Here is a 12,283-nt window from a genome sequence, read left to right on the forward strand (position 1 = left end):
TTATCTAGGTAGTTTAAGAGATGAATGCACAGCGCTCCTTGCATCGTCAGGTATTCCTTTAGTCGTCGCTCATCAAACTCACCGACGGAAAACTTTCAGAGCTAATTGATTTCCCCGCTGAAACGCCTGCATGTTGAATCACCTCGCAACAATCGAGCACTTAGCGGCAAATGGCGCTGTCGATCCGCCTCGCTGGTCTTCTTAACTGTTCACAAGGAACGTTAGAATAAGGACGTTGTACAGCAAAATTGCTTAGCTCATTGCCATGAAAAACCTGCCTGTCTAGAAAATGTCATCGTCGATGACGCACTATACCATTTTCGGGAGAGCTTGGAGAGATTGACGGTCATGATCATACTGTTAAACGGAGAAGGAAACGGGCTTTTCATTTGCATATATTGCACATATCATCGATTCCCAACGATATTAATATCACGGTGTGTGTTTCAGCTTTATCGCATTCGCGGTATTCGCGGATCATAAATGCGACACAAAATACTTGCACTCGCGATCTACATGCATGATACGTTGCATTCATGAATCATAGAAGCAGACTAAAACACTTACACTGACGGATAACATACAGTTACACTCGCGGATCATAGGTGCAATACAAAATACTTGCACTTGTGAATAATATACATGGTACACGTACGCGGCGCAAACGTCTTGTACTCACTAGTAAATGAAACATGTACCATTTTTCTCAATATTTTTATCGCTTTAAAAACGTTCAATAACCGATAACTAATAATAATAAGAATAATAAATAATAATAATAGGAATAATAAAGGAGAATAAACACAAAAGACGAACATACGACTCACAAATCTAATTCCGTCTTCGTTTATCGATAATTCGTTATCCCCAAGAATAATGTTTAATGTCATCCTTACGCAATTTTGTATCGATTTTGTGCTGCAGTAAACTGTTTACTGAAGTATTGAAGTCATTGATACATCGAAGCGCAGATGCAACGGCATGCATACGTACGGCTGAGTACCGTAGAGGTATCATAAATCTGCAACGGTGCGCAGAAAAAAGTGACAGTGGTTCGAAAACTCCTGTTGAGCTGCAAGCTAATCCGGATTGATGGCCACGCACCACGCCAATAATAAATGAACGCATGCGTTATAAAGGAAAAAAGTCTTGCCATACACACAGCAGCACATATCTACTTTGCATAGCGAATGTAGAATCCATTAACTTGTGAACCCTTCGAGTGCATCATGTCGCCGAATATTATATAATATACTATATGAGAATACTTAGTGTTCTCTTGATGCTAACAAACGTAAATTGTACGAAATCAATTTGAAAATAATAAAACATGCATTCGAGTAAATTAATAAATAAATTTCATTGATCTTTCAAGTTTATAAATTTTTAATTAGAGCAATCCTGCAAAATTTCTACTACACACAATTAAATTTTGCACGAGTTTCCATTTTTTCAATTACTAGTACAAGACAGGCGCGCGCTATTTTATTTTTCAATGTTAATAATGTTTTCGAATAATAATATTCATCTATTATTTATTATGTGCACAATTATCACACTCTACCAAATTGTTAACCTCCACGCGAAGACATTTAACACGGCTTTTTAAAGAGTGGATTTGGCATATTGCGAAGAGTTTTCGACGATTGAAAATCCTTTAGATTAGAAATGAAAAAGTTCTAGCCATTAAAATTTTTTTCTTTTTCCGAGGAATTCTGAGATGTTTATATTGTTAATTGGCATATTGCCTAGAGTTCTCTGCTATTAAAAATACCGTAAACTCAGAAATGAAAAAGTTCTACCCTTAGAAATTTTTTCTTTTTCCGAGCAGTTCTGAGTTGTTGATATCATTATTTTTTATATTGCCTAGAGTTCTCTGCTATTGAAAATACCGTAAACTCGGAAATGAAAAAGTTCTAGCCCGTAGAAATTTTTTCTTTTCCGAGAAGTTCTGAGTTGTTGAAATCGTTATTTTTTATATTGCCTAGAGTTCTTTGCTATTGAAAATACCGTAAATTCAGAAATGAAAAAGTTCTAGCCCTTAGAAATTTTTTCTTTTCCGAGAAATTCTGAGTTGTTGAAATCATTATTTTTTATATTGCCTAGAGTTCTCTGCTATTGAAAATACCGTAAACTCGGAAATGAAAAAGTTCTAGCCCGTAGAAATTTTTTCTTTTCCGAGAAGTTCTGAGTTGTTGAAATCATTATTTTTTATATTGCCTAGAGTTCTCTGCTATTGAAAATACCGTAACGTTCTAGCGCTATGCGCGCGCTATTTTATTTTTCAATTTTCTTTATTATTTCTTAGGAACGTGACACGATGAAATAAATAACACAAATTTATCAATATAACTGCACTGACAGCCACTATGACATTCTGACATTCGCAACACGAAGTTCAAGTCACACGAAGTTCGAGCCAAGCGAGAGAACCAATCAGCATCGCGAAAAGGAGGCCTCAACTATTCGATAAAAAAGAACTTCACGAACACGCCTCTTTTAGAATAGGATTCACACGGACTTAGCATTTTATTATCTCCAGAAAATGTTTATAATTTCCGCGACTGCGATAAAAACAATATTCGCAAGACAATTTTTTTGACAATCATTCTTTTTCAATCATTCTAAACGTATTACGAAATGAATATTGCAAAGTTTAGAATCGCGCAATCAAATTATTGAAGAGACGCGCAACAGTTTGCTTTTAACCGATAAAGAGGTCCCAGCAAATATTCTTAGCCAGAGTGCTGAATGGAAGATTAGACGAAGTCTCGTTCTCGACATAATGTATCGATTACAAGATCACTCTTCCACAGGAAAAATTTCAAATCGAATCTCGCTGCTCCGTGTATCGATCGCTCGCATGTATTACCCTGTAGACATTTATTTCGCGGAGCTTTTCGGATTTGACGGATTAGAGCTGAGCTTCTTCTAGAAGATATTAATGCAGGCAACGGTGAGGAGGGAAGGGATAGAGGAAAAAAAAGCAGCGAGGATGAAACGGAAGGAAGGGGAGGAGAGGCTAAGCGTAAAAATTGCAGATAGATAAGGGTGCTAAGGGCGCCATTCGTCTACCTCGTGGCTGACAGGAACGATAAAGTTTCTTTTACACTGAACTAACACTGGCTTAACGCACTTCTTCCAGGACGAGCAGTCTCGGTGAGAATATCGCGAAAAAGCACCCTCAGCTGGTTCTAAACGCGACTTACAATTAGTCTCACCGCTTACACCTTATCAATAAAATATTCAGTCGAATTGATTAAAAATCTATAATAGATAAACAAACATGAATAAAAGAATTTGAAATATAATCAACATGTAAAGTATTGTATGTGCGATAAGGCTTTTCTATGAAATGTCATAAAAAAGAATGATTTCACAGATTTGGCATGTTTTGCACTCCATTTTTAAATAGTTAAAATATCGTATAGAAAAATATTCTTTTATAAATCTCTGTAAACGAACGGATGGGCACGAACGAATGTACAACACAAATCCTATACACCTGAATTTTCCCAATGTTTTTTCTGGATTTTTATTCTTTTCATTACAGCTATTGTCTAACTGCTTCCTATATCGATTGTTCGATTGCACTGTATGCTTAATATCACATTTATCGGAACTTACACCGGTAATCATCTTAAATGAAACGTATCAACTGCGGAAAGAGCTTTAGAGAGTACGTATGATGGTCGTAAGAGGATTGAATAAGCGGTAACGATGGCACGAGAGGAAATAGGGCGACCCGATTCCCGGTTAATTAATAGCGAGTGATTAATCATCGGAACCTGGCAACCCTTGTCAAAGAAACCGTCCAGCCGGGCACATATGTTATCTACAAATACGAGCGCGCAGTGAAAAATGTAGAGTATACAGAGATGAGGAGGGTGCCAGATGAATGAGATATGTATGAAAGAAGAAAGAGATATGCTATATGATTTTATATTGTCTTTCCTACCAGGGTAAGAGAAGCATTTTAATATCAGAAAATTAAAAAAAAAGAAGATTAATGTTTCTTATTTGTCTACGTGTTGCGATCATCATTAGCCACCCCTCCTGCGTTTGCTGTGTTCCTGCGTTTGTGACGTCAAAATCAGGAGCGATCTAAAGCAATCTTTCCAAGATCGAAAAGCAGATCTAAGGAAAATCAAATTTTGATGGAAAACCAAAGATCAAAGAAAATACATGCCTACTTTTTTCCTTTTCATCGCTATGATTAAAAAGCCGATTAATCAACGAGGGACTGGATGTGAATGCGGATAAGCACTTAGTACATTCTCGAAATAAGCCCCGGCGGTCGCTTGTGGTGCGCTTCGTGATCCGAGAAGATTGCACGGTCACGGTCCTTAAGTTTCGTAGGCGCCGTGCCGGGCCGTTAATTACGATCACCCGCTCGGTTAATCACCGCGTTGGACGCGGCGACAGTTTAAATGGCGGGCGACGGCGCGCACCGTGTAAGCAAGACCGCGAAGCGAAGTTCTGTGGATGTAAATAATGAAGCGCCGCGTTTCCTCGCGGATTAATGGACGCGGCTTTTGAGCGGCGCTCTTGAGAAAACGTCGCTATGAAAATTTTCATGTTGTCCCGCGATAATAGATGCTCACGTGACTGTTTATTTTTTATCAGCCTCAGGCTAAAAGCGATCTAGCGACGTTTTATGCAAAAACGGGCCATTTTTCGATATTTTTTATTAACACTGCGACACGACAACATTAATATATCACTCCACGAATGGAAAGTATGAGTAATATATTTAGTTGCTTGTGTATGAGTGCTGAAAGAGGTAAATGAATATTGCTGATGGTACGAAGAATTTTCCTCATTTCCGTTCTTGATATTCTTGATATAAATAGGGATAATTAAATAATTATGAGCAACGTGCAACAATATTTTTCGTTTATTTTCTCTTTTATTAAGTTTACTTCCATATTTTTCAAAGCGCGGGAAATGTATGTAGCGACATTATATGGGTTGTTTACTAAAATCAATAATTATTTTTCGAGCATTGTTTCGGACGACGTAAAAATATCGTGGAATGAGGAGTCATTAGTGGATCCATTAATTATTCCATACGATTAATTATTCTATCGCAACACGGCGACGGTTTAAAGAAGCAAGAGATAATTCCCGAACGGCGACGCGGAAACGGTTTTGCTCGAGGAATTTCAAGTTAGTCGAGATTTAAAGTGGACTTTAACGTGTAGTTCGCGACACAAATTATCTCGAAGTCAGCTTTAAAACTAAAGCTCCTTTAAATTTTTTGTAAGCCGCTTTCCGCGATGCTGAGTCCCGTAAATGAGATTCACGATTGAGGCAGTAAATTGAAGCGGCGTTTCTGCAGAAAAGCAGTAACAGCGAAATATCCGGCTCGCGCGAAACATTTTGACGAAGGTAGCAAATACTTGACGACCCTATTTTCGAGAAATACATTTTTCATTATGGCCGCGGTTGCGCGCTAACTAACATTCGTACCACGCGACACTCACGTGCGAGTAAGTTACTAATTTTTAACATCGTGTAAGCGACATCACGTCGTTCAAGTCGACGCTTCAATTATGAATGTTACAAGCCAGGTTTTTCAGTTTTATACGCGTCATTCCGTTGATGATACCCGAGAGCATCTCGGAATGATTGCAGCTGAAATTGATCATAGTATAACAACACTGATCTCGACCACTTGCGTATATCGCAACGCGAAGTTGACTGAATAAACATCCGCACGCGAATAAATAAACAAGGTCTAAATAAATCGATCGCTCCAACGTATATTAATACGACTACGTAGCAGTGATCGCAATCCGTTCCAATGTGCAAATAAACAAATAAAGAGGACAGGCAGGTGAATGAACGGCTAGACAGCGAGACATTGAAATCGATTGTGCGTCCTGATACAGAGATAGGGGAAGAACGGAAATGAGTCGCGGAACGTCGTTGCAATAAATACATCGGCAAAAATATGACGGAAGTGACGCCATCGCTCCCATCCGGATAATATAATATTGTGCCGCATCAAGCGGCACTGCTGATGGGTTCGAGAATCGCTCCTCCAGATAAACAAACAGACGTTTAATTAAATTTATGCTTATCGCCTTTAGGCTACGACGCGACCGAGTACCGAGTTTTGCCCTGATATTTTTTGAACGTAAACCGTAACGTAAATGTAGTGGTAGAAATGAAAGATTTTGCGTCTGCGTTTCGTACGTTACGATTGAAGTATGGAATGAAGTAAGATCGAGACATCTCGATTCAACGTGTCTCTCTTATCAGTCTTATCATTTCGTCGCAAAGATGTCATATCTTAAAACTTTGCAGTTCTTTCCAAAATCCTCGCGAAGCGTTCCCGTGGACTCGGAACTTTTCGAGGCTCCTGAGGACACTTTGAAGCGACTTCTCTTGCTGCGGGAATCCCATTGAAAAAATAATTTATATTTGATACTACACATTCCGGCGATATATTAATATCTCTAATAGGATCTAAAATCTACATCGCCGTTCTATTAATTTCAACCCGTTATTGACATATGCTCTGTTGCGATATTTGTTCGCTCGGTTATTTACCAACCCGGCAATCCGCCATGAAAACCGAAACCAATCGTAATTAGTGCGTGTAGCACGGCCACAATGATTGCGAAAGGACGTTACGTGGAATTAATAAACGTTCAATCGATGTATTTGTTTAAACACCGGTTTATTCATCCGTACGAAATCTCGTTATCTGCATTCCGATAGAATTCTTGCACATATTGCGTATTGACATTACCAACATGTGAATGTAACTATCGATCTTCCCTAAAAACTGATCTCCAAATTTTATAACTATTTACAATAATCCCGAAATATGTACACCCATAACAGCTTTTAAATTAGACCTTCAGTCTATTTATAAATCTCAAAAAAGGGAGAGAATCTTTACTTAAAAATATAAATCTTTATAAGTAAATGAAGATATAACAATATTTATTTTGCCTAAATCAGAATTAATTTTATATTTCAAGTTTCAAACACGAAAACAACGTACATATAAATTTCGATTCCAGAGATTGACTATCTGAAAGTAGCGCTCCCTAATCCACCAAACGTTTCAGTTTACAGAACAATCCAGCATATAAATGTATCTTGAGACATCTTCTATGCAATCTCGAAGAAATGCAAGAAAATTCTCAAAGTGTATTCAGTACTGCTTCCGATCGCGCATGCATGTCGCATCTTCCTCTACGCTGCGTCACTTTCGGCGAAGTTGGCAAGTACTTTCATTGTTCCATGGATTTCCCTATGGTTCCGTTCACCGCACACCGAACCATTTAGAGTGACGCAATAAATAATTAGATGCGTCTGTCGAAAGCTCGGGTTCGCGTGGTTAAACGATACCGTCGTGATTAGTATCGGTATAATGTCGCATCATACGATGATTACAAAACGAATCGCCAGCCGGGCGGACCGGGCTGAAAACGATTTCGCGAGCGGTGCACGTAACGAGCATCACAATGGCATCATGCGAGCAGTCGACCGCACGTATAATAGTCTTAATTAAAATGGCGGTCTAACGAACATCGCTAACTGCTGTAATCCGACGTGCCTCATTGATAATCCCCCAACCGTATCCGCCAAACACGACTGCGTAGCGATAGAGGCGATCTGCATACTGCGCTAGAATACGCGCCGTTGTGTCTCGTCCTGCGCCATCTTTCCCGCGTATGTCCAAATTACGCAGGATTCGTCGGGATTAAGTCCAGAAATAACGAGCAAAAATCACCCGTTATTTCATTGCATGTAGCTTTTTATAAAATCCCAGTTAAGATCCAAAGTTCATCCGTGACTCCTTGACAAAAGGACGATTGGACGTTGTATTTTTCAGAACTCTTGGATATTCACACAATTCTGCTTTTATAAAAATATATTAAATTAAAATTAATAGTGTAGTAGAGATTTCTTGAATAACTAATATTATGTAAATATTATAAGTAGGTTAATTATACGTTCGTTACATATTATTTCTTTGTTATATAACTTCTACACTCTATGTTAATTAATGCAATCGACTTTAGTGCATAAAGAAATTTGCTGTCGCAAATGAACTGCTTCTCTGCCATTCTTCGGATGCAGATATGACGCGTTTAAGCCGAACACACTAAATCGAAATAGGCATTAATGGCGTCATGCGACGAAGTGTCGGGAATTCTGTATTAAGTAGCCGTAGCATCGCGCCTTTCATGGGGAGGCGCTCGTCATGCGATGTCATGCACTTCCTCGCATGTGACCTGGTGAATTTTTTACACTTAATTTCCCAGCAACCTGTACGTTAGTAGTCTTGCCCCACGGCGGCGTGAAATCGACGAGACGTACGTGCCACACAACATGACGCGGTCGTAGCGCTCGTTGCCGGCGCGATACGTGGCTCGTTTCCTTCGCAAGCACGTTCGTGTTCTGTATCTCCCCCTTTCTCTCTTCCTTTCTCTCTCTCTCTCTCTCTCTCTCTCTCTCTCTTTCTCTGTCTCTCTCCCGATTGCAGTCGAAGAGAATTCGCGCGAAACGTGAATCGTCGCGTTAATAACACCGATGGCGGATTGTTACGCGACTTTGGCTCATAAATGGGCGAGCGTCGATCTGAATTAAAGTCATGTCGTTACGGCGTGTGAGCGGCACTTATGTGCAGTGAACATGCAAATGCTGAGAAAGATATTCAGAATAACGTCACGCTTATCGAGAACAACAAACGCGTTAAGATATTCCGAGCTTTGTCTCCGATGAAGGCGTGAAAGGCGAAAAGGAAAATTAACTTATTAATTTAAACAAATTTTTAAAGAAGGCGGTCATTCTAAGTCCTGAAACGCCTTTATCAAGAAAGCTAGTATAATCTGAAATTTAATAAAAGTATACTTTAAAAAAGTTTCCTCCATCTTTAAATGTACTTTAACTTTCGAACTTTAGAACTCTGTTCTGTTTTACAATAGAAAAAGAAAAAAGTAAAATAATATAATGTACAAAATACTTAAAAAAGTGCAAGTTTCTTTTTCTCTCTGTTGATTTCTGTAATTATCATAAATAAAATATTTGTTGCGAGAGGAAGATGTGTTTTATGCAGAATTGTAAATATGATATTATAAAATATTTACCGTGTTGCGATAAGGGGGCAGGTAATACTGGGCGAAGCCCAGGCTTCCGGGCTCCAGGGCGCACATTCGTAGAGTCTGAGTTCCCGGCCTGAAACTGCGCCAAAGACACTGCGCCATCCGCCGGTGCATCCACCGGCAAGACCGAATCCGCTCCCGGCTCCTCGCGAAGTACTTGCGCTGCTTCCGGCGCCGTCTTCGCTGCTTTCGCTACTAGCTCGTCCATTCTGCAAATATACGCGACGTATCTATGATATCAATATTCAATTTTCAATCTCTAACAGAAAACTTGAAGGAAACTTCCGCAAGGACATAAATATGCTGCAGATTTTTATTGTTTTCACGAAAATATTTAAAGTTAAGAATTTGAGATTTGGAAAACCTACAACTCAATATTCGTTGAAACTCGAAAAGCTTCAAGCTCAATGCAATTGCAAGAAGATGAAAGAAAGATCGAACAAGAAAGATGATTAAGAAATAATTAAATTGAAGAAAAAAGGTAATTAAAAAGAAATAATTTAATTGAATGGTGAGAAAGAAAATGATAAAGGAAATAAAGGAAATGCTTAATATTTACTTCATCGTTTCTATGGACGGCATTTATGAGGACACTTTGATAAGCGATGAAAAAAAGCTGGAGGTAACTAGAAGAGGAAAATCAATATTATATAGAAAAGACGTCGTGCTCGACCGTTTCTCCGTTCTATATCTATATACAGCACAATATATATCTGTATATAGCACAACGTCAAGCGAAACGTGACGTGGCCGCAATTATGTTATTGTACAATGTCTTGACGTTGATCCTGTTTATGACGTATATTAGAAAAGCGCAATGTCTTTACGTCCTGGATGATAGCATGTAAAAATGGAAAAAAAAGAGAGATTCACGGTTTCAGCAAAATTTCTCAAATATCACGCTAATGATAACAGAATTAAGGAAGAAGAGAGACGTCGTTGCTTCAAGTAAACCGCAACGAAAATTATTGCGATATCATGAACGACGGAATGGGATTTAAATGTGTCATGATGTCGTGACTTGGCATTGTCACTTTCTTTTTCTACTAACAAGCTACATATTTCCAAAGTTTCATTAAAATCGAAAACTTCGTGGTTTGTTCTCTTGTTAGTAGGATCGTAATCGCGTTCAAGTCATAAAGGAGCAACCTAAGAAGAGCACATTAATCTTAAACGACTTCCTGTGCCCCTTTCTCTTGGTGAAGGCAGGATCAAACTTCGTCCTCGGCCTTCCTAAAGCTCCGCGGAAAAGTTCGTGTAAGTAGCGGCGTAAGGAGATACATCCCATGTACAAGCAGAGACCGGAAGTTCTGACGAAGTCGCTCTCGGCCGACGAACGACGTCAGATCGGAAAGTTTATCCGGCAGATTAAAAAACTCCACGCGGCCACCCCCGTCGAGCTAGTTCAACGTATTTTATATAAAAACGGAAATGTCGTCTCCCCGAAGCTCACAATTCTTTTTATCAGATCAGAGAGAGTTCCATGGATTGCAGCGTCTTTTAATATTTGAATTATCGGAAGGAAAGCAAGGAGCTGTAGCTTTTGCTTTTGATAGCTAAACGCTTTTATACCGTAAGTATTCCTGGATCATATGATGAAGTTATCTCGGAGTTATCGGAGAGATAATTCCAACACTTAAAACTATGAACTGTGAAAAGCATCTAAGAAGAATCGACAATCTTTCGAATTAAAGGATTCGAAAAAAACGCACATTAATCTTAATTCTCGAGACTCGAAGAATTCAATGTCCCAGTATCTCGAAATCGGAGAATCGTTGTTTGCTTCTTTTTCGTTCGGTCCATCTCAGTGCACCGCAGACATCACAATCGTCGTTGGCGTCTTATCGGCGCGCGCCGCAACGCCGATTTTCTTCCGTGTCGCGGCAACCGTGAAATCGAGCGAAAAGAGCGGAACAGGGCGAGACGTCGCGCAATCTACGACGAGGGTACCAATGTGGAATCAGGCGAAAAGGGAGAAATATTAAACGACCGAGAGCAAATGTCTAACTGCGTGGGAGAAGGGAAAGGTCGATCGACCAGGTCGGAAAAGTTCGGAAACCACGAGAACGAACCGAGGGAAGGGTTATCAGGTGAGAAGGAATGGCGACACCACGTGTCTCTTCTTATTGTGTATCCGCAAGAGGAGCATCCTCGATTCGCATCGGCGACAACTTTAAAATAATAAAGAAGCGTGCGAGGAGAGGGAAATTATTGGCAAGCAGAAATGGATGTCCCGTCTTCTGAACAAAGACAGGTATTTAAATGTTTACTGATGATTTTTAATTTTAATTTTTAAATTTAGTTAAATGATACTTGACTCTTTAGGTATTTAAATTCCAGGATTTTGCTGCTCTTTTTAGTTAATTTCAAGTTTTTGCCTGCACTTATACTTAATAAAACGCTTAAATTCAATTTTTTACATAAACATGCACTTGCTCGTACATGCATGCCCATGTGTAGATGGAAATATACGTCCAAATTAGAAGTCCGTTTTTTAAAAACGTTTTTCCAAACCCACAACAAAATAGCGTAATCCAATAAGTCACTAGTATCGGGTTGGCCGCTTTTCGGAGCTCCACAGTACGGTGTAGACTCCAGGTTTACGTAAATCTCGTAAAAAAGTGCATATAATATAGTACAATCCGATAGTACCGAAATATAATAAACCGAATGTATAGTAAAATTTTTGGAAATGGCTGGATGGAACAGGTGCCAGAAGTGAAAGCAGCTAAAGAGGATAAACTTATCCTATAAGCGTGTCCAGCGCCGCGTCGGCGTATAAATCGAACCTAACGGTTTTGATTTGCGTCTGGCTTCGGGCTTCTAAAGCAAACCGATAACGCATGATGTACGAGTTTTTACATCCTGCCGTGCGTGCATTCTCGCACGTGGATATCTCACGTACATTAGTCCGTATCTTGCCGCGTGTCTTTGTTCTGTGTTCCGGCGAACCTACGCGCGGCATCTATCTCGGCCTCAAACTACCCAACCCCCATCGCCCTCCCTTATCGCGCGCGCTGATCGTTCCCCTTTTGTTCCCCGTTTTATTGTCGCCCCTCTTTTTTAATCTCTGCACCCTCACCCCGACGAATAACTGTCTCTGTCGGTTTATCGCGACGTCGTTTTCCTCCGCGAATCGTGGAGGAGCAACACGA

At 39.7% G+C, this 12,283-nt stretch overlaps 1 protein-coding gene across 1 annotated transcript in view; it reads right to left on the bottom strand.

Annotated features, from left to right (window-relative positions):
• The window catches only part of LOC105279890 (beta-1-syntrophin), a 214,487-nt gene that overhangs the window by 14,126 nt on the left and 188,078 nt on the right, over window positions 1–12,283 (bottom strand). The window contains exon 5 of the mRNA XM_011339993.3: window positions 9,114–9,337. Coding sequence (XP_011338295.1) covers window positions 9,114–9,337 — 224 coding nt within the window. The remainder of the gene's footprint in view (window positions 1–9,113; window positions 9,338–12,283) is intronic.

This window comes from Ooceraea biroi, chromosome 7 (genome assembly GCF_003672135.1).
Source record: "Ooceraea biroi isolate clonal line C1 chromosome 7, Obir_v5.4, whole genome shotgun sequence".
NCBI classification, from domain to species: Eukaryota; Metazoa; Arthropoda; class Insecta; order Hymenoptera; family Formicidae; genus Ooceraea; species Ooceraea biroi.